Genomic DNA, 25,383 nt, shown 5'->3' with positions numbered 1-25,383 from the left:
AACATATAACTATTTATTAAAATACAATTACTACCCATTCTATCCCACTAAAATTGTGCTCCATGAAGGCAAATATTTTTGTCTATGTTTTGTTACTTTAATCTAAACACTTAGAACAGTGCCTGGATCAATACAAATTTGCTTGAATGAATAAGTGAGTGAATTTATTATCAATGTTAGTCAAATTATTGGAATTAACCAAAAATAAAGAATATGATATAAACAATATTACTATACTTACACCACATGACTGTGACTAGGAAGAGTTACATTGAGAAATGGTGAGGTTTCTTATTTTACTTCTTCCTTTGACTTATGACATCAGTCAACATTTGTAGAATCCAAAGATTTAACTCACTTTTCATAAATAAGTCGTGATTGAGAAAAAATGATGCATTAAAAAAAATTTGTGTTATATTACATGTGTTTTGAATTGATTTTTTGTACTTAGCTAGGTGCTTTGAATAAATTATTCCATTAACCTGTTATCATTAAACCTATTCTATATATAATTGTAGGAGATGGGTCAGAGTGGTGGGAGAAACTACAGGGAAAGGAGTAGGCCTTCTGAAAGGTCAGAAGGCTCTGCATAGCTTTGGGGGAGAGTAAGCTGAAGGCAGCTGTTCTCCAACCCTGAGGCAGAGGGCAAGGAGTAGGTACAAGGAAGGGTAGGTGAATTTTTCTTAAACAGGTTTGTTTACTTATGTTGACCAGGAGCCGACCTTTGATCATCCACACTGTGTGACTGCTCCTTGAAAGGGTGAATGATACGAATTACCCGCAGATTTTGTTTAATCCAGGCTTTCAACATTATGTCTGTATTGAATAAAAGCAAGCAACTCCAGCTGTTCGGAACTGATCATTCTTCAGCCACTAGTGCTGGGCTGTCCCCTGGCTTCTCTTACACTGCATACTTGTGTCTGAGTACTCCTCTCATCCATCACTCAGTCAGGGTCTGCAGCATGAACCCAGCAGCTGGTGCCCTGTGTGAGGAACTCAGCAACAGATTGTGACAGAACCCTTGAGAACAAAAGTGAAGCAACTGTGCAGTCAATAAGTAATGGGTACCTGGTCGGGATTTCCAGGTTTGAGGGAATTTTCAAGCTAGGGTTTCATCATGGGACAATAGTTATCAGCTCAACAGCAAACATAAAAGTATTGAAACAGCTGCTTAAAGCTAGCAAAGCCTGGGTTTCCCAGGTTCAATTAAGTGACCTAATGCAAACTGTTTTTTCCCATAACCCATGATTCCTGGAAGAAGACACGCTAAACCTAGAGTTCTGGGAACAAGTGGGGAGAAATCTTAAACAATATCACACACACAGGCAACGGGTCCCAGTAACATCTTTAAGATTATGAGTCTTAGGGCTGCTTTGGCCCCACTCTACACAGAAGAGCCTAAACAGGGAAGGGAGGAGGAATCATCACCTACCTTACTGCCTCCTCCTCCTCCCTCAGCCCCGCTGTTACAGGTAAAGATACAAAAGAGAAAACAGAGATTTTTCCTGAGTGTCCTCCCCCTATAAATTGGAAAAAAGACAAGGGATGCACTACAGTTATGGGGCCCTGTCTTAGGCAAGCAGCATTAGAAGGGTAGCTCTTGGCCTGCTCAGTGATGCAAGATCAACAAGGCAGTTGAGTATATGAACCCATTACTTTCAACACTTTCAAAGAGAAAAAGAAAAACATTAGAGAAAATGGAGCTGCTAGCCCATTTATGAAAGAATTAATTGAGGCCATAACAGATAACTTTCATATAACCCCATGGGACCGGTCAGTCCTAGCTAAAACAACTTTAGAAGTCAGTCAATACCTCATCTAGAGGGCAGAATATGATAGGCTGTGCAAACAACAAGCCAACCAGAATCAATTGACTGACAAAACATAAAGGCTGCAATGCTCCAGGGGAGGGGTCCCTTGTTAACATACAATCTCTAATCATGCCCATCGCTGTTAATCTTTGGGAACAGTACCTATTAGCCCAATGCAGACCCCTTTCTAGTAATGGCCACTGTTGTAATTCCTCCCCTACCCCTAACATGGCTCTCTTAAGATCCAATTTGGGTAGAATTAAAAGTGGCTGTTAAAGGGAGAGAAATTACAAGCCCATGAATTAGTTGAGGAACAATTAAAAGCTGGCCATATACAGCCATCAAACAGCCCTTAGAATTCACCCATTTTTGTCATTCCCCAAAAGTCTGGTAATTGGAGACTTTTGCATGACTTACATGCTATCAATGCTAATTTGCAACCTTTGGGGCCCCTTCAACAAGGGCTCCCTTCCCCTGTGGCGATTCCTTGAGATTAGCCTTATAGTCATTATTGACTTAAAAAACTGTTTTTCTACTATTCCCCTTGACAACAGGACAGAGAAAAATTTGTGTCTCCAATACCAGCTATCAATACTGAAAGTCCAGCTAGCTGATTTCACTGGAAAGTACTTTCTCAAGGAATGCTGAACAGTCCTACCATGTGTCAGTATCATGTAAATCAGGCTTTTGCTTCCCAGTAGAAAAGAATTTCCTAATATCGTCCATTATATGGATGATATCTTACCTGCAGCCCCAATGGAGCCAATACTTTTAAATTTATATGCCTCTGTCAAAAGGAATACACAGTTAAGAGGTTTAATGATAGCACCTGATAAAGAAGAGATGTCCTCTCCTTGGAAATATCTTGGATATGTACTAACATCCCAGTCAGTAAGACCTCAAAAATGTTAAACTGAACACTGACAACTTACACATCTTAAATAATTATCAAAAATTACTGGGTGACATTAACTGGCTTCACCCGACCTTGAGCATAACTACTAATAAATTACGGAGCCTGTCTTCTATCCTAAAGGGCAATGCAGCCCTGGACTCCCCCCGGTGTTTAACCCCTGCTGCAAAAATGAAAATTGAGGAAATAGAGCAAGTGATTTCTCAGATGAAACTAGATCGCATAGACCCACAATATTCAGTCCAGTTGTTGATTTTTCCTACTAAATATTGCCCAATAAAATTAATAGGGCAAATGGCCCCACAGCTGCACTTCCTAGAATGGGCTCTTTGCACACAAACGAGGACTAAAACACCATCTCCCTATGTCCAGCTAGTTAGTAAAGTCATCTATATAGGCTGCAAATGATGCCATCAATTGCAAGGTTATGACCCTGATGTCATAAGAATATCCTTAAGTAAAAAACAATTCGAAGCAGTTCTGCCCCTATCTCTAGACCCTCAGATAGTGCTCTCTGATTATGCGGGCCATATAGAATATGCCCTTCCTGCTGACAAACTACTTTAGTTCTTATCTCATACGGCTGTAGTTACGCCTGCAAAGGTAGTTTACTCCCCCATACCTAATGCTTTAATGCTTTTCACTGACGGCTCTGGTAACAATGGAAAAGCAGTTATCTGTTGAAAACCACATAACTGCTTCACTGTATCTGGATTTACTAGCACTCAGAGAGCTGAGGTTGGAGCCCTAATATTGGCCCTGGAAACCTTTCCCACTCAGCCCATCAATATCATTAATGACTCTGATTACTCCATTTACTCATTGCAGAACCTTGAAACAGCCCTCATTAAGTTCACTCGTGAGCCCACCCTGTGTGCACTTTTTCTTTGACTTCAGCCATTGCTGGATCAATGAACACATCCTATTTTTATCACACACATTAGGGCCCACAGCTCACTGCCTGGCCCACTGGCTTATGGCAATGATCAAGCAGACCTGCAAGTTATAATGTCACTGCTTGACCAAGCCACCCAATCACATCAATTTTTCCACCAAAATTGGAGAAATTTATCTAAACAATTTCAGTTAACCCAAAGACTAGTTAAACAAATTATTTTACAATGCCCAGATTGCCAGCTCACAGGCACATCCCCTTCCTCAACAGGTGTTAACCCTAGGGGACTAGAACCTAATCAGTTATGGCAAACAGATGTTACACACATCCCTGAATTTGGAAAACTAAGATATGTACATGTATCCATTGATACCAATTCCCACCTAATTAGAACTCATGCTCTTCCTGGAGAGTCCCCCCAATATGTCATTAAACATCTTCTCTCAACTTTTGTGTTTATGGGGTGGCCCACAAAAATTAAAACTGATAGCAGTCTGGGTTATACCAGCTCACCATTTCCACAATTTTGTCACACATGGGATGTCTGACATTCCATTTTAGCACTTTGCTAAAATCACTCAAGATATAAAACCTTCAGTGTTATGAAAAGATGTAAATAGTAACCTATGGTGTGGTTCAAATGATTTGCTAACATGGGGAAGAGGATATGCTTGTGTTCACACCCCCTCAGATCCTCTTTGGATTCCAGCACAATGCACCAAACAACACCACGGTGTGGCTGGGACCCAACCCAATACCAAAAATAAAGGAAATAACCCTGCAGGACCCACAGCCCTGGATGATGTGGCTTCCTTGGACAACACAGGCCCTGGACATGGTGCTGAAGAAGACAATTCAGGAGGCTGAGTGAATCCTACTCCAGACACAGACACCATTCACTCCAGATAATTTGTTCCTTTCTGTGCTTTCTGTTGTACACTGCAACTCTCATAAGGTATTAACCTTTCTTATTCTCTCACTTTGCCTACAACCCGCACCTGCTACTCTCTATTGAGCCCATCTTCTAGATCCCCCTTTCTTCCACCCTGCTACTTGGGCAGATACCCGCTTCCCAGCCTCTAACAATGTGACTGATTGGCTAGGAGGGATCGACATATCCCCATTGGGGTCCCTCAGTAATGGCACACATTGGACTGAGGTGCCAAGTAACACTACATATTACTCCTTGATGGGAAAATAATATTACTGATTATACTCATGTTTGTCTTATGTTATTTACTAATTCTAAGATGCAAAGCTGGAACATGAGCTGTAACCACTGCACCTGTCAAATCTGTCTCTGCACACATCTTTACTCTTCAATCAACAAAACTTGATGCAAAAAACAGAAAAAGGGGGAGATGTAGGAGATTGGTTAGAGTGGTGGGAGAAACTTTAGGGAAAAAGCAGGCCTTCTGAAAGGTCAGAAGGCTCTGCATAGCTTTGGGGGAGAATAAGTTGAAGGCAGCTGTTCTCCAACCCTGAGGCAGAGTGCAAAGAGTAAGTACAAGGAAGTTCAGGGGGATTTATCTTAAACAGGCTTGTTTACTTATGTTGACCAGGAGCTGACCTTTGATCATCCACGCTGCATGACTGCTCCCTGAAAGGGGGAACAATAATGCTAGTTACCCACAGATTGTGTTTGCTCCAGGTTTTTGGCATTATGTCTGTATTGAATAAGAGCAAGCACCTCTAGCTGTTCACATATTTGAATACAGATGGTCCAGCTGTTTGGGACTGCTCATTCTTCAGCCACTAATGCCAGGCAGTCCCCTAGCTGCTCTTACACTGCATACCTGTGTCTGACTACTCCTTTCATCCATTGCTCAGCCAGGGTCTGCAGGACATACCCGGCATATAATTAAGGTTATTGGTGGAGCTTGCATACAAATCTTTGTCTAAGATCAAAGTTGATGCTCTTTTCACTGTTCTTTCAAAGCGATTGCTTACTCCACCAGGAGAAAGATATCTACCTATTCTATCACTGGAGATGATCTAGACTAGTCCAACTGGTAGGAAGTGCTGTGGTCTTGGAGTGAGGTACCAGATTCTAATTCCAAATAATTTCAAGTTACCATTGGTAATCTCTAAGCTTCAGTTTCCTTATAAAATGAATTTACAAAGTTCTGACAACCAATACAGAGGACTGCTGTGCAAAGCAAATAAAATTAAAAGTATAGGAAAGTGATTTGTCGATTGTCAAGGAATATTGATGTATATGAGAACTGTTAGTGGTATTAGCTCTCATCTATATTCATTCATATTATCAAAAGACAGAGTATGTTGAGAGCAACGAGTTTATACCAAATTTTCTGAGGAAATGAAATAGAATCCCAAATCTCTGAAGTAAGATCACCAAAAGTAAATAATACATAGAATATCAGAAATAGCTAGTATTTTTACTGCACTATTGCCTTTTATATTTAATTGGATTCATTTCTCTGACTACATCATCATATAGAACTCACATGGCAATACCTTAAATAAAAAATAAGTTTGTAAAGTTATTTACCATCATTGATTATGCATTAACTTCTTGTTTAAAATTTTCACATTTGAAGTGAAACTCGTGTGTACTTACTACCAGGGAATCAACAGAGGTTTGACTTTTTAAAGGAGGTAACTGGATTAGAAATAGAATGAGAATAAAAACAATTTTTCTGTTACTAGAAAACAACTTTCCTTTACTAGCTCTTTTTGTGTTCAGCCAAATCAGAGTACAGGTATGGCATCACACAAAGAGTTTGCTAAATCTTTGGATTCTACAAATGTTGACTGATACAAGTCAGAGGAAGAAGTAAAATAACAAGCCTCACTCTTTTCAAACATAACTTTCCCCAATCCTAGTCATGTGGTAAAAGCATAGCAACACATTATTCATAACATACTCTTTATTATCAGACTGTAAGTTCACCAGATCCCTTTCTTTCTATCTCATTCCCACATTTGAATAGAGACGGTCCCTGACTTATTATATAATGGTTTGACTTACAATTTTTTGACTGTGATGGTGCAAAAGCTATACATACTCAGCATGCTCTTCAGTGTAAGACAGGGTTATGGCTGGATTAAACTCATCATAAATTGATTATATCATTCAGGTAAAAGCACACTTTTGACTTACAATGTTTTCAATTTTTGATGGGGTTATTGGGGTGTAGCCCCACTGTAAGTTGAAAAGTATCTGTATTTCAGATGATTGTTTGACTGAACGGGGTAGCAATTTGACAGCTATCCAATCAATTTAATAAAAAGAATGACTTAATGGCACAAATTAAACTCTGGGATATCAAGAATGAGAAAAGAACTTGATAGTACAAGTGGTTCCTAACTGCAATGGTTCAACTTAATGACTTTTCAACTTTAGGATGGGCTTATCACAGTATTAAATGCATTTTCAACTTATGATATTTTCAACTTATAATGGGTTTATGGGCATGCAGCCCCATTGTAAGTCTAGCAGCATCTGTATTGTATACGTTGATTTTTTAAAATTCCCTATTAACATTGCAAGTGCTAATTAGGCTATCTTAAAGATCTTGTTTTTCTCTAAAAGACTGTATTGGCCAAACCTAATCAGTGCAGACATATCTCTGTGCAGACTACCAAATCTCATTTTGCATGTGCATAATCCTAGTAGGTAAATGTCAATACAGAAAAAGAAAAGAATACACAAAAATAATATGAAGTTTAAACTCCAAATAAGCACTGATTGCATTGATTAGAAGCACTAGAGAACCTAATACTATTAAAATAGTGACATTTTAACTGGAATAGATAAAAACAAAATAATTTAAATGATAAATTACGATGCTATTCACATAATGGTTTATATCTGATGTTCAGAGGCCAGATGAATAAAATCTACTATTCAAACAAAGCAAGAAATAATGGGGTTTTAAAGACTACAGTAAAGTCAATTACTTCAAACAATTCAATATTTTGTTCACTTCCACAAAATTAGAGAACAATTAACCTGGCATTTTCAAACACTTAGTTTTCCAGTACTAATACTAATTTTTAATCTAAGCATTGTAATTGACTTCCAGGGCAGTCAATAAAAAAAAAAAAAAAAGAAAGAAATGGAAAAAATAGGAAGGAAGGAAAAGAAGAAAAAAATTACCATAAAGTTTAGAGAAGTTAAGTAGAAATATTTAAAAAGTGAAGTCCAGTTATTTTTCAATTTTAGAATAAAACATGCCAATTAAATTTACTCTTAGATAATTGCCTCATTATTATTATTCATTTTTATAGGCAAAGTTTAGATATATTTTAGGTACTTTAAAATTGTGTTCATGTGGAGTATTTCCTCTTTTAAGTATGTGCCATACTAGAGTTTCTTCCATAAGAAACCATTAAGGAGGTACCTGTTTTCATGTATTGGACAGCAGGTGATGTAAGTTTGAGATTTCTGCGAGCAAGGAACTTCATAAAGTGAGCCCTGAAGTTGCCCTGGCTTTCTATTTGTCAAAAATGTCCTGACTCAGTGTACCAAGCTGGAATCCAAGCATAGCACAATGGTCCCACTGAGCTGAGGAGGCAGACGAGTTTACGGCAGCAAAACCAATGGAATTTTCAGGGCAGAGTATTAGAGAAGTCTGCTTGGGAGCAGGAAATGTGCTCAGAAGACTATGGAAGACTTAATTTATGACTTTGAGATTGTAGTCATTCTAGCAGGTGTAAAGCGATATCTCATTTTGGTTTTGCTTTGCATTTCTTTACCTCTAATGAGGTCAGACTCTTCCATGTGCCCATTGGATTTGTGTATCTTCCCTAGAGAAATATCTATTTGGATCCTTTGCCCATTTAAAAGTTTGGATTATTTGTCTTTTTTATTGTTGGGTTATAAGAGTTCTCTTCTCTGGATATGAGATGCTTATCATATATATGATTTGCAAATATTTTCTCTCAATCCATGGGTTGTCATTTCACTTTCTTGATAGTATCTTATGAAGCATACAGTTTTAATTTTGATGAAGGCCATTTTTCTATTTTATGTGCTGTTCATTCTTTCGGTATCATATTTAAAAATCCATTGCCAAATTTGAGGTCATGAGGAGTACCCCTAATCTTCTAGAATTTAGTTTTCTTAATTTGTTCTAAAAATTTAATAGTGAAATAGAAAGTGTAAAGTGTCTGATCACTAGAGAAATACAAATCAAAATCACAGTGAGATACCGTCTCATGCCAGTCAGACGGCAATTATTAAAAAGTCAAGAAACAACAGATGCTGGCAAGGCTGTGGAGAAATAGGAACACTTTTACACTGTTGGTGGAAATGTAAATTAGTTCAGTCACTATTGAAGACAGCGTGATGATTCCTCAGTGATCTAGAACCAGAAATACCATTTGACCCAGCAATCCCATTACTGGGTATACACCCAAAGTAATATAAATCATTCTATTATAAAGATATATGCACACATATATTTACTGCAGCACTATTTACGATAGCAAAGACATGGAACCAACCCAAATACCCATCAGTGATAGACTGCATGAAGAAAAGGTGGTACATTTACACCATGGGACACTATGCAGCCATAGAAAGGAATGAGATCATATCCTTTGCAGTGACATATACGATGCTGGCAGCCGTCATCCTCAGAAAACTAACATAGGAACAGAAAACCAAACACTGCATGTTCTCACTGGTAAGTGGGAGCTGAAAAATGAGGACACATGGACTCAGGGAGGGGAACAACACACACCGGGGCCTGCTAGGGAAGATGAGGGGAGGGAGAGCATCAGGACAAATGGCTAAAGCATGCAGGGCTTAATACCTAGATGGCGGGTTGATAGGTGCAGCAAACCACCATGACACACATTTACCTATATAACAAACCTGCATGTTCTGTACATGTATCCCAGACATTAAAGTAAAATTAAAAAAAAAAAAGTGTGGTGTGTCAGCTACAAATCTCCACTCATTGTGTGTTGATTGTTCTATTATTTTCATCAGTGTCCTGTGACATAAATTGCTTCACACACTGACATAATCAAATTTGGCCTCCTTGGTAGTGATAGCTCCTATTCCACAAATGGAAGACCATCACAATAACAGCGGATCTCTCAGAAGAAACCCTACAAGCCAGAAGACAGTGGGGGCCAATATTCAACATGCTTAAAGTAAAGAATTTTCAACACAGAATTTCATATCCAGCCAAACTAAGCTTCATAAGTGAAGGAGAAATAAAATCCTTTACAGACAAGCAAATGCTGAGAGATTTAGGCCTGCCTTACAAGAGTTCCTGAAGGAAGCACTAAACATGGAAAGGAACAACCAGTACCAGCCACTGCAAAAACATGCCATATTTTAGAGACCATCAATGCTATAAAGAAACTGTATCAATTAACGGGCACAATAACTAGCTAAAATCATAATGACAAGATCAAATTCACACATAACAATATTTCTTCAAGGGTTTTTATGGTTGTATGTCTAACATTTAAGTCTTTAATCCATCTTGAATTAATTTTTGTATAAGATGTAAGGAAGGGATGCAGTTTCAGCTTTCTGCATATGTCTAGCCAGTTTTCCCAGTACCATTTATTAACTAGGGAATCCTTTCCCTATTTCTTGTTTTTGTCGGGTTTGTCAAAGATCTGATGGTTGTAGATGTGTGATGTTATTTCTGAGGGCTCTGTTCTGTTCCATTGGTGTATATCTCTGTTGTGGTACCAGTATTATGCTGTTTTGATTACTGTAGTCTTGTAGTATAGTTTGAAGTCAGGTAGGATGATGCCTCTAGCTTTGTTCTTTTGGTTTAGGACTGTCTTGGCAATATGGGTTCTTTTTTGGTTCCAAATGAACTTTGAAGTGTTTTTTATTTTCCAATTCTCTTTTTTTGTTATGTCTCTGCCAGGTTTTGGTATCAGGATGATGCTGGCCTCATAAAATGAGTTAGGGAGGATTCCCTTTTTTTCTATTCATTGGAATAGTTTCAGAAGGAATGGTATCAGCTCCTCTTTGTATATCTGGTAGAATTCGGCTGTGAATCTGTCTGTTCCTGGACTTTTTTTGGGTGGTAGGTGTGAAAATGTGAAGAAAAAACTGTCAGGTATAAAATAGAAAGTGAAAAGTGTAGGATGAAAAACCAATAAACTTGGACATATTAAAGACAAATGTTATTAGCCCTAGAGAAGCCACTACAATTTAACAAAATTAATAGCTTAAAATCAAAAATATTAAAATAAAACAATAAAATATTCAACTGAGACAAAAGAGTCAGAAAATGAACAAAAAGTGAACAAAATACAGAAGAAAAAAGTGGAAAGCAAACATTAAAAAATAATAGGAATGTACGTTCAAACCCAATCATAGCAATAAGAACATTAAACATAAACGAACTAAACACTCCAAGATTATGTCTTGATAAAACAAGCAAGATGTTTGAATGGTTCTTTTCAAGAGATTCACTTTAAATACAAAGACACAACTAGATTGAAAGTAAAAATATATAAAAAGATGTACCATTTAATCACTAAGTATAAGCAAGTTGTCATGGCTATATTATTACGTTGGTGCAAAAGTTTTTGGTTGGTGAAAAATGGTTTTTACCATTGAAAGTAAAAGTAGAGACAACTACTAAATAAGAACATGACTTTTAAATGCAAAAACCACAATTACTTTTGCACCCACCTAATAGTATTAGACAAAATAGATTTCAAGACAAAGTATTATCATAGATAAAGAAGGACATACTATTAAAAGGAATAACTTATCAGAAAGATAATCATTATAATTCTGTATGTGTATAATAACAGAACTTCAAATTTCAAGAAGCAAAAACACAATGGACTAAAAACTCTAAGGGGAAATGCTAAAACTCTCAATGGGAATTGGAGACTTTAACACTCCTTTCCACTTTCTTGCCCTTTCCAGCTTCTTGGGGCTGCCTGCATTTCTTGGCTCACAGATCCCTTCCATCTTCAAAGTCAGCAATCCCATCCCTCCAACCTCTGCTTTCCTTCTCACATCTCTTTCATTCTGACATTCTGCCTCATTCTTCTACACTTAAAGGATCTTTGCAATAACATTGAGCCTATCCTAATAAGCCAAGAAAATATTTTAAATTAAACTGATTAATTTTATATGCAACCTCAATTCCCCCTTGCCAGGTAACATAACAGAATTACAGGTTGCAGGGATTAGGGTGTGGGCATCTTTAGTTGGCCATTATTCTGCCTTTTCCTGACTTTCTAGATGGCTCTAAAAAGAAATTCCTGAAAACTGAGAAAATTCGTTTCTCCTTTAGTAAAAAAGAATCTATTAGATCGTCTAATATTTTAACTTATTTTGCAATATGATCCTGAAAACTTTTTTAAACTCACTCATATAACCCTATTTAATGGTCAGCTTTAATTATTCAAATTACCAGTCCTTTTCCTCTTTAGAGTCCTGTTCATTACAGAATGTATAGAAAACAGTATTATTAGAAGCTCTTAACAAAGATTAGCCAGGCTATGAAAATTAACATTTGTTCTATTTTTGAGGACTCCATTCTATTCCTGGAAATATATATATTTAAAATCTAAATGTGTATATGTACATTTGGGGACATCAATCAGGGTGGTTCACATATGGATGTTTTAGTATATATTGGCTTATTTTCTCATTCTATCACACTTTATATTTTATCTTTTCTTCTCCTCTTTTCTCCATTCTTTCATTTTCTCTTTATCACCTTCTGCTTCTCTTTCTCTACATACATAATGTAAAAATATACTACAATTGTCAATACTTGTAAAAGTAATTACATAGTTTTAATATTCAGACCTGTTTCTATGAATTACGTGGCTTCATTCAGTGTTGGAAAATAGTTCAGTAAAAAATTATTATAAAGCCATTTCTTTTTAGTTAACTGAACCTAATATTTTTACTTAAAAATACTAAGAACCTAAATATTTTACTTAAGGACACTTAGCTGACAGTTAACTAGTTATGACTATATATTTAACAGTGATTATTATGGCATTCCTCATTCCATTGAACAATAGAGGTGGAAAGAGGTGTAGCTGCCTGTCTGTGATTATCAGTGAAGTCTTATATAAACCTTGCTCCTAGACTATTTTTTAAATTCTATTTTCAACTTCTTTCCTTTCTTTCTTTCTTTCTTCTTTCTTTCTCTTTCTTTCTTTCTTTCTTTCTTTCTTTCTCTCTCTCTTTCTTTCTCTTTCTTTCTTTCTTTCTTTCTCTTTTGTTCTTTCTTTCTTTATTTCTTTCCTTTCTTTCTTCTTTCTTTCTTTCTTTTTTACCCTCTCTCTGTTTTTTTTCAAGCAGAAGATAAAATCATTTGCATCTAGTCTGAACCATCATTTCTCTTAAATATCTATGTTTCTCCTCAGAGATGTATATTTCTTAAAGTGTTTTGGGGAAAGTTATGGCTGTTTGGCAGTTTGGGTTTTTTTGTTTTGTTTTGTTTTTTTGTTTTCTGTTTTTTCTTTTTTTCTTTTTTTTTTTTTTTTGAGATGAACTCTCACTCTTGTCCCCCTGCTGGAGTGCAATGTCGTAATCTTTGCTCACCGCAACCTCCACCTCATGGGTTCAAGCGATTCTCCTGCCTCTGCCTCCCAAGTAGCTGGGATTCCGGGGCCTGCCACTACGCCCAGTTAATTTTTGTATTTTTAGTAGAGACAGGGTTTCACCATGTTGGCCAGGCTGGTCTCAAACTCCTGATCTCAGGTGATCTACCTGCCTCAGCCTCCCACAGTGCTGGGATTACAGGTGTGAGCCACCTATTTGGCAGTTTGTTACACAAGACTTCATAAACTACTATAGCCTTAGTAAAGAGAGTCATGGCAGATGTCAATTTATCTCTAATTGTACCTAAAATTTTTATTTTAAAATAAATGAAACCATTTGGCTAAGCTCGTTTATATTTGTCAGAATTTTCTGAACTCCTGCACTCTGTGGAATATATTTCTATAACAGCCCCTATTGTTTTAAAATACGAATAAATCATTTGCAGATTTGTGTGAAAATCCAAGTAAAATTAAAAATGAATTGACTTGTTCATGAAAACCACGATTACTCAAATTACACCTGGATTTCAATGAGCATAAATGAATTACAGAATTCTAGCACAGTCTTTCATTTTTAAATCCAGGGTTGATAAATTTCTCTAGGCATTTAAATTCCTTCATTAAACTGATTATAACTGAGGGTTTACCACATTCAGTTTCTATCTGTGCTAGCTGTGCTAGCTGTTGGGAATACCAAAATGAAGGTGTCTTAGCTATAGTAGGAGCAGTGTGGAAGAGCAAAGAACAGAGGAGGTGGACTCAGCACAACCTGGAAATTCTGGGTGTCTTTGAAGCTCCAGAGTCATGGACCCAGCTGCCTACTCCTAAAATTCCACCTGAACACATCTTCCTTGTGTGTCTTCTTCAGTATCTTCTGTTTCAGAGATTGGCATTAATATCCAACCACTTGCACAAGCTAGAAACCTCGGCATAACTTCTGACTCCTCCCCCGTCAGTCAAAGTCTAGTCAATTACCACTCCCTGATGACTTTGTCTCTTAAACCATCTCACGCCTCTGCCAGCACCACGGGCCACACTTCTGTCATCCCTTGCTTGGACTTCTAAAGCAGTCTTCACACTGCTCTCACTGTGTCTACTCTTACCCCTTCTATTCTCTGCACCCTCACAACTCAACACACTTGTCATTTAGTCTTCAACATCTGTCTTCCTAGTTAAACTAAGAAGGTCCATGAGGGGAAGAGCCATGTAGATCTTTTGACATGGTAGTACCAACAGCTTGCATGTTACTTGGTACAAAGTGGTATGAATTAAATACATGTTAAATGAATAAATGAAAGGCCAACAGACAAGGGACAACAAATACACAAAATAGAGTATGAGAAAAAAGAAGAATGTGAATAAAGACTGTGGAAAGCTCAATAGCACAATGTGTTCAGTGAACCACAAGTAGTTCAGCTGTACTTAATTTTAATATACATACACAGCAAAGAATCCTTTTTAGAGGTAAGTAGGATGAATTCATGAACTTTAAGCACAGGCATTGGTCTAAATCATTTTAAATAGGGAGGCAGTAACATGGTCTTATTTGCATTTTTGAACAATAATGACAGCAACAGAGGGGAGAATGATTTAAAGGTAGGATAGTTAGAATGCTTTTAATTGCAAATTCAGCTAGAATAAGCTTAAGTAAAAAGAGATTTATTACAAGGATACTGGAATTTCTCATGGAAGTCAATCATAGCTAAATGTCTGGGCTATAAGAATTTTCTGAAACCTGGATTGTGTTCTGTTCCTCTCTGTACATCAACTTTAAGGGTGTTGCTTCGAACCACTAATATCAATTTCACCAGTTCATTTATCAGGAAAAGATACTGATAATGCATTTTAATAGTATAAAGAGAATCTGAATGAAGAGAACACTGGGACAAAAATATTCTGAAGAAGATCATTTCTACAGGAGTACAGTAAGAGTTTTTAAGAAGCCTGTCGCAGCATTAAAATGCTAAAGATACTGTTCTGATAAAGAGAAGTATCAGTGTTATCTTTTCGTAACTAAGCCTTACTAAAAGAAGAGACATGGGATAGAGAAAAAAACTAAAGATAGGCTTTATCTGCCTCACAATTTTGCCTGGAACTAGCCCTAGTTAGGGAGAGATCTGCATTTCCTCTGAAGCCAATGGCAAGATGGAAACAGAGGAAAGAGGGAAAGAGGCTGCTTCAAATCAGTTTTATACAGGAAAAACAGCTCCTGTAAAATTCTACTGCTTACATATTCAATAAATAATTCTTGTTAAATATATATTTCAGTAATACATTTCTGAGTTGCTATAACTGCTGCCGTCATAGACAATGTGAGGAGGTTTGATTTGGTCTTTTTCACCCATTTTTTCCCCATTTGACTTACTAGAGTAATCATTGTCACTTGAGGCCTCTCATTTAGGCCAATTATGATTATTTCTTTCCAGTTTTAGAATCACAGTAAGCAATCAACATTTGAAAGATTAAGGAAAGTTACATAAATAAGACTGAAAAAAAGGCTCATATATTTAGCTACTAGCCTGTTTTGCCTAATTTTGTTTAGAAAAATTCAGTCAAGAGAATACATTTGGCAGCTTGTATAGAGATTTCTCAAGAGGGCATCTAAATGAGATGTTGCAATTCTTGCTACATGTAGTTTATCATTAAACAAACGTGATAAATGTTATTGCAAAAGCAGAGATAAAGTTTAATTTTTTAAAAAATGAAAGAATGAGCAGATCTTAAACTCTGTATCAAAATTCATGGAAAATAATCTGAGTGTGTCTTTTTAATCAAACTAATCAGATGTCTGAAATACAGTTGAATAAAAGGGATACAGAAGTATAAATACAGTATATTATCTTAAAGAAAAAAGAAAACTGTAGCGATATGGTAATGTGTTACCTACCTCTCTGAGTTTTGGGGTTCTGAGTACTTTTTAAACTTTTTCACCTCATTTGGAGTTTCATTTCCAAATAATTTGCCATAGGACTAAAATACACTTTTAAATTAACTTGCACAGTAAACTAAGAATTCAGCCAAAGGGAACAGAAAATTTAGATTTATAGTAATCAGGAAGTTGATCCTTGAAGGGATAGAGTTGGCTCTTGGACAAGAAAGCTATCTCCTTGACCATGTGGATTTCTACTGGCCTTACAGAGATACCTGTGCTTTGATCTGGCATAGGTATCTTTTTCCAACTAGCTGGACTCTATTTTCTGAATATAACACCCAAGGATTTTCAATATAGGTAGAAACTCTGACTAAACCTGTAACCACCTAAATTGGTTTACTGAAATTTTGACAGACTCTGCCCATGTAGATAATTCTTGGTTACTGAGTTGATAATGAAGTTTTAAATCACTTGTCTGTGAGACCCTGGACACAGGACTCTCTTTAAACTCTTCCACTGAGTTCCAATGGCCTCATTAGTTCCACTGACCTTCAGATATTATAAATTTGGAATGTCAGTGGGAGAAATTGGAGAGAACTAGAATAAGAGTAATAGGTGACATTAATCCATGTCACTATGTGATGGATGTTACCATGAATCCTGCACCCAAATTACCTTAATTAGCCTCATAGCAATGTTGTGTCAAATGTACTGACTTATAACCACGTTGCCTATGAGGAAAATGAAACTCGGAGGGGCAAAATAAATTTCCCAAGGTTACACAGCTATGAAAGCTGAGGAGGGATTTGATTTTAGAGCCTGTGTAACAACCTGAACCTGACCATTTCCTGAAAAGAGGGCTACTGCAAAATCCAGGAGTGGAGTTCATCTAAGTCCAGTGAATGATCTACCTGTGACTCTCTAGACAAGTCACAGAATTTACCCAGTGCTCAGTTCACTCTTCTGTAAAATGAAGATGTTGAATTTCATGTCTTACAGGGCCTCTCTGAGCTCTCAAATTGTATGTCCATAAAATATACTAGTTGTGAACTATTAGTAGAAGGAGCTTTAAAAACACTGTAGGGAGTCCAAGATTTGCCACTAACTTTTTATGATTGGCCGTGGTGAGCCATTTAACCTCTCCAGTTATTTGCCTCACTTCAAAGGTTATTTTTAACATATATGTCTGTGCTTCAGAAAGTGTAACATAGCATAGAAATACAAAGTACTATGCCATCATCTCAAATAAAATTACTTCATAACATCAGAATTATGGATTTAGAATATTATGCTGAATTGACTTTAACTCTTTTATCCCCTTATTACTTAGAATATCTGATCTGCAATATTTTAAGGTAATGTTTGTTTGTAGTAGATTTAAACAAAGAGAAGAAGAGAGGTAAAGAGAGAGTTTCCAATTTTCCACTTACATATGAGAAAAGTGGGGTGTCCAAAGAAGACACATAGCCCTATATGGGGGGAGAAGGTGTTCCTTACTAACATATTAAGTAAACTGTAGTGAGAAACAGCAGTGGAAAATAATCTATATACCTTGGCTCTTTTGCAGTTTGACAAAGTTAATGATTAAAATCTCCTAGATTTTCCACTACAGTATCCCCAAGGTGTCTATTTACCTTGATTGGTATTATTTTATCTCTTTTGGGCCAAAGATAACAGCCCCTTACTTCTGTGTAGAGATTAATAATTGATTAATTCATAGTCAGGAATCTTCGCAAAAAGGAAACCAATTACTTTTGGCTACCACCATTTACATGGTCACCTACAGGAGACAGGAGGTGCTGCAAGACTCTCTGGTAGAAAAATGAAGAGGGTCCTGGTACTACTGCTTGCTGTGGCATTTGGACATGCTTTAGAGAGAGGTAAGATTTCTTTTGTTGTGACCATTTACAGGAACTCTTACTAGTTTAATTTTGTATTATCACTTTAAAAATGAAATAAAAAGTAAGAAACAGAAGAACTGGTGAATATGTTGGGGAGAGGGATAAGGACCAGAGAGGCATTAATCAGAGCTCCACAATGCCATGTAATGTTGAATTGGAATCGACAAAAAGAAAATCAACACCAGAATCTTGTTAAAGAAAGTAAATGTAGTTATATAATTTGTCAATTATCCATCCCTCCTTTGTTGATAAGCAAGACCTAAAGAGAATGATTTAAAATTAGACATTTGCTAATTGCTACAAGATAATGCAAATAAAGACTGTGATCCACCATTAAGCATTTATTAAGACTTCAAATATTTATTACCATCGAGAGTGTAATATACCATGCCAATGATGCATGCATGATGTCAACTTAGGGATTCCTTTGATCCCCTTAAACAAATCCTATACATGCAATATTTGAAAATGCATGGTATTTTTAAAAATATCCCTCACAGAAGATTTTTCTATAGCTATGAAACACAACCACAAATAATATAATTGAGATATATTTTTCATTAAAATTATTCTTCAGATGGTGTCTTCATCTTTGGGCAATGTTTAAAAACTTTTTTTACGTGATACAAACTAAGATTATGTGAAGTATACAACTTTATGAATTCTACAGCTGGGAAACTTTTCATAATTAGTTCAATTTACTTTTCTGGCTGATTCTTTAATGTTCACAAGGGAAATCTGCATTTATCCTGCTTTGTAAAATTAAGTTTTTCATTTAGTGCTGTCGGTTAATAGTCTCACATAATTGATGCACTATTATTCATATTAGTAATGTATTTTACCAGTGGAATAAAATGTGTGTTCTCAGGAATTATCAGTTATTAACTGTGACATGCATAACCTGGCTCTTGACTTTTTATTATTCTTCGTACATTTACTTTTCCTTGATCTTACTTTCGTCATTCAAATTATTTTAACTCTTGTCTTACCCATCAATTCTTAAGTAAGCTATGCATCCTTAGGTAAGGCTACAAAGTCTTTCCCAGACAGTGTAGGGTATAAAAAAGCAACATAAATTGTGTCCCTTAAAAGACCTCTGAATAGGCCATGTTCCAAGAAATCCCTTTAAGTCTTATTCTTTTGGCCAAGGATTTGCTGGGGCAGATCTGATCCTGAAAAATCCTACTGATGCAGGTTCAGATCAGGGTCTTCAAACACAGAAGGTCCAATAATGGCTAGGAACTGGAGTTATATATGGAGGCCATAACCAGGAGCATGAATCACCATCTTAGACTGCTGACTCAATAGGTGTGCACTGGCTTCACCTCAAAGAATGATACTGTCCTTTGGAGAATAACAGAGCATTCTGTAATCTTTATTTCAACATTCTCAGCAGTGCTCAGATTCTGATGAAATGGATGCTAAAAACCTCCAGTCAGTCCCCTTGAAGATCTAAGCTTCATTCTTATAACCAATGTGCCATATTCCACATGCTATCTTGAGACATACATAATATACTTGTAAGCATTAACATTCAATATCTCGGGGGAGTAGTCCTGATCTATCAATTCTCTAGTCTCTAATACCTGAGCATGACCCAAAGACCAAGTCAGCAGTTTACTTAGAAGCTAGCTGTGTTCTCTCCTGGCAGGAAGTTACAAAGTGTACAGATTAAGGGAGTTCTGAGGACTCTTAGGTTCTGAATATCCTTGTTTTGTGGGGGATTGGTTTGGATTGCAGTTTTCTCTAGCTGTTATAGTTCTAAAGAGCTGACCACCCACAGCATTTATTTAAGCACCTGCTTAAAAATATATAATTCAAGACTTATCTTGAAAACATTCAAGACTTATCTTGAAAAGAAGTTTCTGTGACCAAACATATATAAGAAATGAGCCATACTTTAGTCCTCCTTGGTGGTTTCACAATCAATGTCTTTGTTGTCCTAAAGGTTCTGAGAAACACTACAGGAAAGAAATCTTATCTAATTCTGAGTATCTCAACATATCGACTCTTTTCTACAATGTCTATACCTATGGAACTATTCTTTAGAAACCTTGGGTCTAAAATAGATACTGTTAAGCCAGCCCTCTCCTATCAAACAACATTGGGAATCTTGTTCCCAAACCACTGGGTACATCTTGGAGAAAAGAGCTTACCAAATCTGCTAAATCTGGATAGTGTCATAAGAAAATGTCCACTTTTGCTACCCTATGAGAAGCAACAAGGCAGTCTTCACCAGTTGCCTACAAGAGGCTTCTTCCCCTAGGACTGAAATGGATGGAATATTAATATACAAGATATCTTTCCCTCTTCCCTTCCAAAGAAACCAAGTAACAAAGACTGGTGACACAGCTACAAAATTGTTTTTTTTAAGTTGCAGATAGAGAAGTTACCTTTAATGATCAGGAAACATTTATAAAAATTGATTTTTAAAATTAAACTACACCAAAAAAATCCGTTTTAAGTTACACTCTGTTAACAGAGCACTAAAAATATTTTTTTTATTGCATTTTCTTCTTTTCTTTTCTTTCCATTCAAGTTTTCTTTTTGTATTTTATTATACTTTAAGTTCTAGGGTACATGTGCACAACGTGCAGGTTTGATACATAGGTACACATGTACCATGTTGGTTTGCTGCACCCATTAACTCCACATTTACATTAGTTATTTCTCCTAATGCTCTCCCTCTCCCTGTCCCCCACCTCACGACAGGCCCAGGCCATGATGTTCCCCACCCTGTGTCCAAGCATTCTCATTGTTCAACTCCCACCTATGAGTGAGAATTTGTGGTGTTTGGTTTTCTGTCTTTGTGATAGTTTGCTCAGAATTATGGTTTCCAGCTGCATCCATGTCCCTACAAAGGACATGAACTCATCCTTTTTTATGGCTGCATAGTATTCCATGGTGTATATGTGCCACATTTTCTTAATCCAGTCTATCATTGGTGGACATTTGGGTTGGTTTCAAGTCATTGCTATTGTGAATAGTGCCACAATAAACATATGTGTGCATGTGTCTTTATAATAGCATGATTTATAATCCTTTGGGTATATCCCCAGTAATGGGATGGCTGGGTCAAATGGTATTTCTAGTTCTAGATCCTCAAGGAATCGCCACACTGTCTTCCACAATGATTGAACTAGTTTACAGTCCCACCAACAGTGTGCAAGTGTTCCTATTTCTGCATATCCTCTCCAGCATCTGTTGTTTCCTGACTTTTTAATAATTGCCATCCCAACTGGTATGAGATGGTATCTCATTGTGGTTTTGACTTGCATTTCTCCGATGGCCAGTGACGATGAGCATTTTTTCAGGTGTCTGTTGGCTGCATAAATGTGTTCTTTGAGAAGTGTCTGTTCATATTCTTTGCCCACTTTTTGATGGGGTTGTTTTTCTTTCTTGTAAAATTGTTTAAGTTCTTTGTAGATTTTGGATATTAGCCCTTTGTCAGATGGGTAGATTACAAAAATTTTCTCCCGTTCTGTAGGTTGCCTGTTCACTCTAATGGTGGTTTATTTTGCTGTGCAGAAGTTCTTTAGTTTAATTAGATCCCATTTGTCTGTTTGGCTTTTGTTGCCATTGGTTTTGGTGTTTTGGTCATGAAGTCTTTGCCCATGCCTATGTCCTGAATGATATTGCCTGGCTTTTCTTCTGGGGTTTTTATGGTTTTATGTCTAACATTTAAGTCTTTAATCCACCTTGAATTAATTTTTGTATAAGGTGTAAGGAATGGATCCAGTTTCGGCTTTCTACATATGACTAGCCAGTTTTCCCAGCACTATTTATTAAATAGGGAATCCTTTCCCCATTTCTTGTTTTTGTTAGGTTTGTCAAAGATCAGATGCTTGTGACATAGCTAGAAAATTATTAAGGTAATCATGCCAACAGGAAATAAACAACTGCAGTTGATAAGAGTTGTTGGCTAAAACAGGTTTCTATTATGAACATTTTCCTTTTTGCTTTAAGCATTTCATTCACAGCATTTTTTTTTTTATTAAACATGATATAAAACTGCAAGAAGAAAGTTCCCTTTGGGCTAGTGGGTGAGCTACACTTTTCCTTCTCTTCCTTCCCTGTCAGAACAGCCCTACACAAGGGCTGAAGGCATACAGCTCTCATTGAGAGCAATGTTAACCTCCCTGAAAATCAATAGCAATGTTTCATCTTATTGATATCAGGTGCAATGCCACATATGCAGTCACCATTATGTATTATAAGGATAAGTGTGTGCACTCTCTAAAATGTGATCAGCTTAATCTATTTAGGATAAGAGAAAATGAAGAAACCTCTAAAAGGAATTGATGATGCCCTTCCGCAATATTTTTGGTCACCTAACTTCTTCATTCTACCCATTGCTTCCTCTCTCTCTCTCTCTCTCTCTCTCTCCTATTTTTCTCATTCATTCTGATCTTACCACACTGGCCTCCACATTATCTCACACTCTAAGTCCTTTGTACGCCAGGGCTTTGCATTACCTCTTCTCTATTCCTGGAACATTAATTGTCCAGACATTCTCATAGCTCCCTTCCTCACCTTCTTCAGGCATCTACTCCAAGTCTATTTACAGAAGGGGCTTCCCTAGCCAACCTACCACAAATAACACCTACCACTCCATTGTCTTCTATCCCCTTACTTGGATTTATTTTTTCTTCTTAGCACCTAGTACCTTACCTTATCACTGGTTGTTCATTTGCTTATTGTAACAAATGTAGAATGTAAGCTTTGTGAAATTAAGAACTTTTGTTATTTCCTGTAATTCCCAGTTGTAGAACACTACTTGGCATTTAGTAGGTGTTCAATAAATTTTTGTGTAATATTACAAAATTGGGATTTTGTGTACTTATGTCTACCATCAGACTTAAGTTCCTTAAATATTGGTGACTTTAGAGTTTTCTTTCACATGATGCAATGTTCCCAGTAGGTAACTGATGTGTCTGTATGCGTTTGTGTGTGTATGTGTGTGTAGATAGCTATGTATATATATATATATATATATATATATAACATTCATGTGTATAACAATGATCACAAACTAACTGGATTTAGCTAATAATAATAATAATAACTGACAGCAATATTCTGTTTCCTGAGGATACGATCATCTTCATTTTACAAATGAAAAAACTGAGGAAGAACAGAGAAGATAAGCAACTTGCCAGTGGTATCATTATTACCCAGGGAAGAAGGAATTCAAATCCAGGTGGTCTGTATCCAAAGACTCTATCTTAAATCATGATAAAATACAGACTCCTATGGATGTTTTCTTTCGCCCTCATGGTTTGGGGCAACAAAGTTTATTTAAGTCTGTCTTTAAAGTCTCATTTAACTTGTCAACATTTTAAAACCTGGAGATTCCACATAAAAATCTAGATTTCTAGCTTCTCTGGAAACACAGGAATATGTAGTAATAAGGGTCGAATTTTCACATGGCAATGATGAACTAGAGCTGAACTGCCACTCCTCCTTTTGGACTAAACACTCAGTTCTCATCATTGGGCATTTCATGCTTTCTTCCCTTGGATCAAATGTAACTTGTGTGGTTCCTAGATCCTACAAGCATTTGGACTTCCTAACCTGGGTGTCATGTTAAAATAGTACCTTGAGGTTTAACACTACCTAAAGAAAACAATATTAACAAATGATTGTATCTTTACATTTAAAATAGGCAAAACGATTAGTTACTAGCCATTTTTATTCTCTGTAAATGAAATCACATATGAATTGTTTAAATGTGTTTACATTTAACCAATTGTGTTTTTCATCCTAGAGAAGTAAAACTTACATAACTTTTTTTTTGAAAGCTGATTTAGAAAGATTTATTGGAATATACAAGGAGTGTAACATGGTTACACATGCCCTTCACATTCATATCTGCTGATGCAGCTCAAGTCCTGCGTGAGTTACATATATATATGTGTGTGTATATATATAAAGTGTGCATATACGTATATATACTTTAAGTTCTGGGATACATGTGCCAAACCTGCAGGTTTGTTACATAGGTATACACGTGTCATGGTGGTTTGCTGCACCTATCAGCCTGTCATCTACAGTAGGTATTTCTCCTAATGCTATCCCTCCCCTAACCCCCAACCCCCCGATAGGCCCCAGTGTATGATATTCCCTCCCTGTGTCCATGTGTTCACGTTGTTCAACTCCCACTTATGAGTGAGAATATTTTTATATGGAAATAACTGTGATTTTGTTATATATTAAAAAATACAATAGCAAGAGCACAGTCTTAGAGTAACACATTTCAGTTTTCAAATTTGACTACACGTGAAAGTAAATTTGTTATTTTGATATTTTTCAGTTCTGCTACAAATGTTAGGTAATAATTGGTTTTAAAATGAACATACTTTTATTTGACAAACACATACTAGATTTTAAAAAATATAAATAACAAAATACATGGTTGGATTGTTGACTAGGCTAACATTGAAGTGAGTGCTCCTTTTAAGTTTTCTTAGCAAGTATGTCTAAGGAATTATATCCTGGTGACAATTGGAATGTAATATCTAGAATTAATATCCTGTAGAAAACATTGGCATTCCATTTTCCATATACATGATACTGCAAAGCTCATTATTAATTCCTTTGTTTAAAAGGCTCTCTTTAGCCTTACTAAGACAAATGAAGTGCTATAAAAGCATTTAAAACAATGTTTATCACAATGGGTAACACAAAATAGTATTGAGTACTTGATAGTAAAATTTTCCATTTAAATTATAGCTCTTACAATTGTCCAATAATAAGTCTTCAGTTTCTCACTGGGATTTCATAAGAAAATTAGAAAATTATATCCCATTCATAAACAAAAATCTTGCTAACACAACACTGTAGCAGATAAGCACTATAAAACTGTTTTGGCCATACGAAAAATTTAATATACAAATATCTACTTCTTATAATTTTAAAAAGATAAATTACTAATCTTTGAAATAGAAATTTTCCTATACAAGATAATGCCATCTGTTGGACTTAAAATGTATTTAAATGGCTCGGGGGATCTGTTTGACAAAAACATGTGTGATGACGGAGACATAAATAATGATACATGTACAATATATCCTCTCCATTAGATTGCATAATTTGATTTCAGTTTATACAGTTACAACTTCAGTAGTCATTGACATGTGTATATTGATAGGAAACAGTGAAAGGAAATCACCCATGTACAGTGTTTTCTGGTTTAAAATGTATTGTTTTTTAATTGGTAAATTATAATTATATACATTTCTGGAGCACAATGGAATAGTTTGATATCTATATGTAATAGGGAATGATAAAATCATCAATGAACTCCTCTACCATCTCACTGCTTATCATTTTTTGTGAGGCGTTTGAAATTTACTCAGGTTATTTTGAAATATAAAATACATGATTAACTATAATCAGCCTGACGCACAATTGATCTCAAAACACTCCTCCTGTCTAACTGAAATTTTGCACTATTTTCCCCGCAG

At 36.3% G+C, this 25,383-nt stretch overlaps 1 protein-coding gene across 4 annotated transcripts in view; it reads left to right on the top strand.

Annotated features, from left to right (window-relative positions):
- The first annotated feature begins 854 nt into the window (after positions 1-854).
- Positions 855-25,383, top strand: part of GC (group-specific component (vitamin D binding protein)) — a 60,335-nt gene continuing 35,806 nt past the window's right edge. Inside the window, exons 1-2 of one of the 4 annotated variants that reach the window (XM_011927133.1) lie at positions 855-1,033; positions 17,803-17,896. In XM_011927133.1, the coding sequence (XP_011782523.1) occupies positions 17,839-17,896 (58 nt within the window). In that variant the 5' untranslated portion in view covers positions 855-1,033; positions 17,803-17,838. Of the gene's footprint in view, positions 1,034-5,544; positions 5,660-15,875; positions 15,965-17,517; positions 17,897-25,383 lie in introns of those variants that run through there. The other 3 variants (XM_011927132.1, XM_011927130.1, XM_011927131.1) reach the window with 3 other exon arrangements.

Source organism: Colobus angolensis, unplaced genomic scaffold (assembly GCF_000951035.1).
Source record: "Colobus angolensis palliatus isolate OR3802 unplaced genomic scaffold, Cang.pa_1.0 Scaffold70, whole genome shotgun sequence".
Taxonomy (NCBI): domain Eukaryota; kingdom Metazoa; phylum Chordata; class Mammalia; order Primates; family Cercopithecidae; genus Colobus; species Colobus angolensis.
This window is presented reverse-complemented; position numbering and strand designations above follow the sequence as displayed.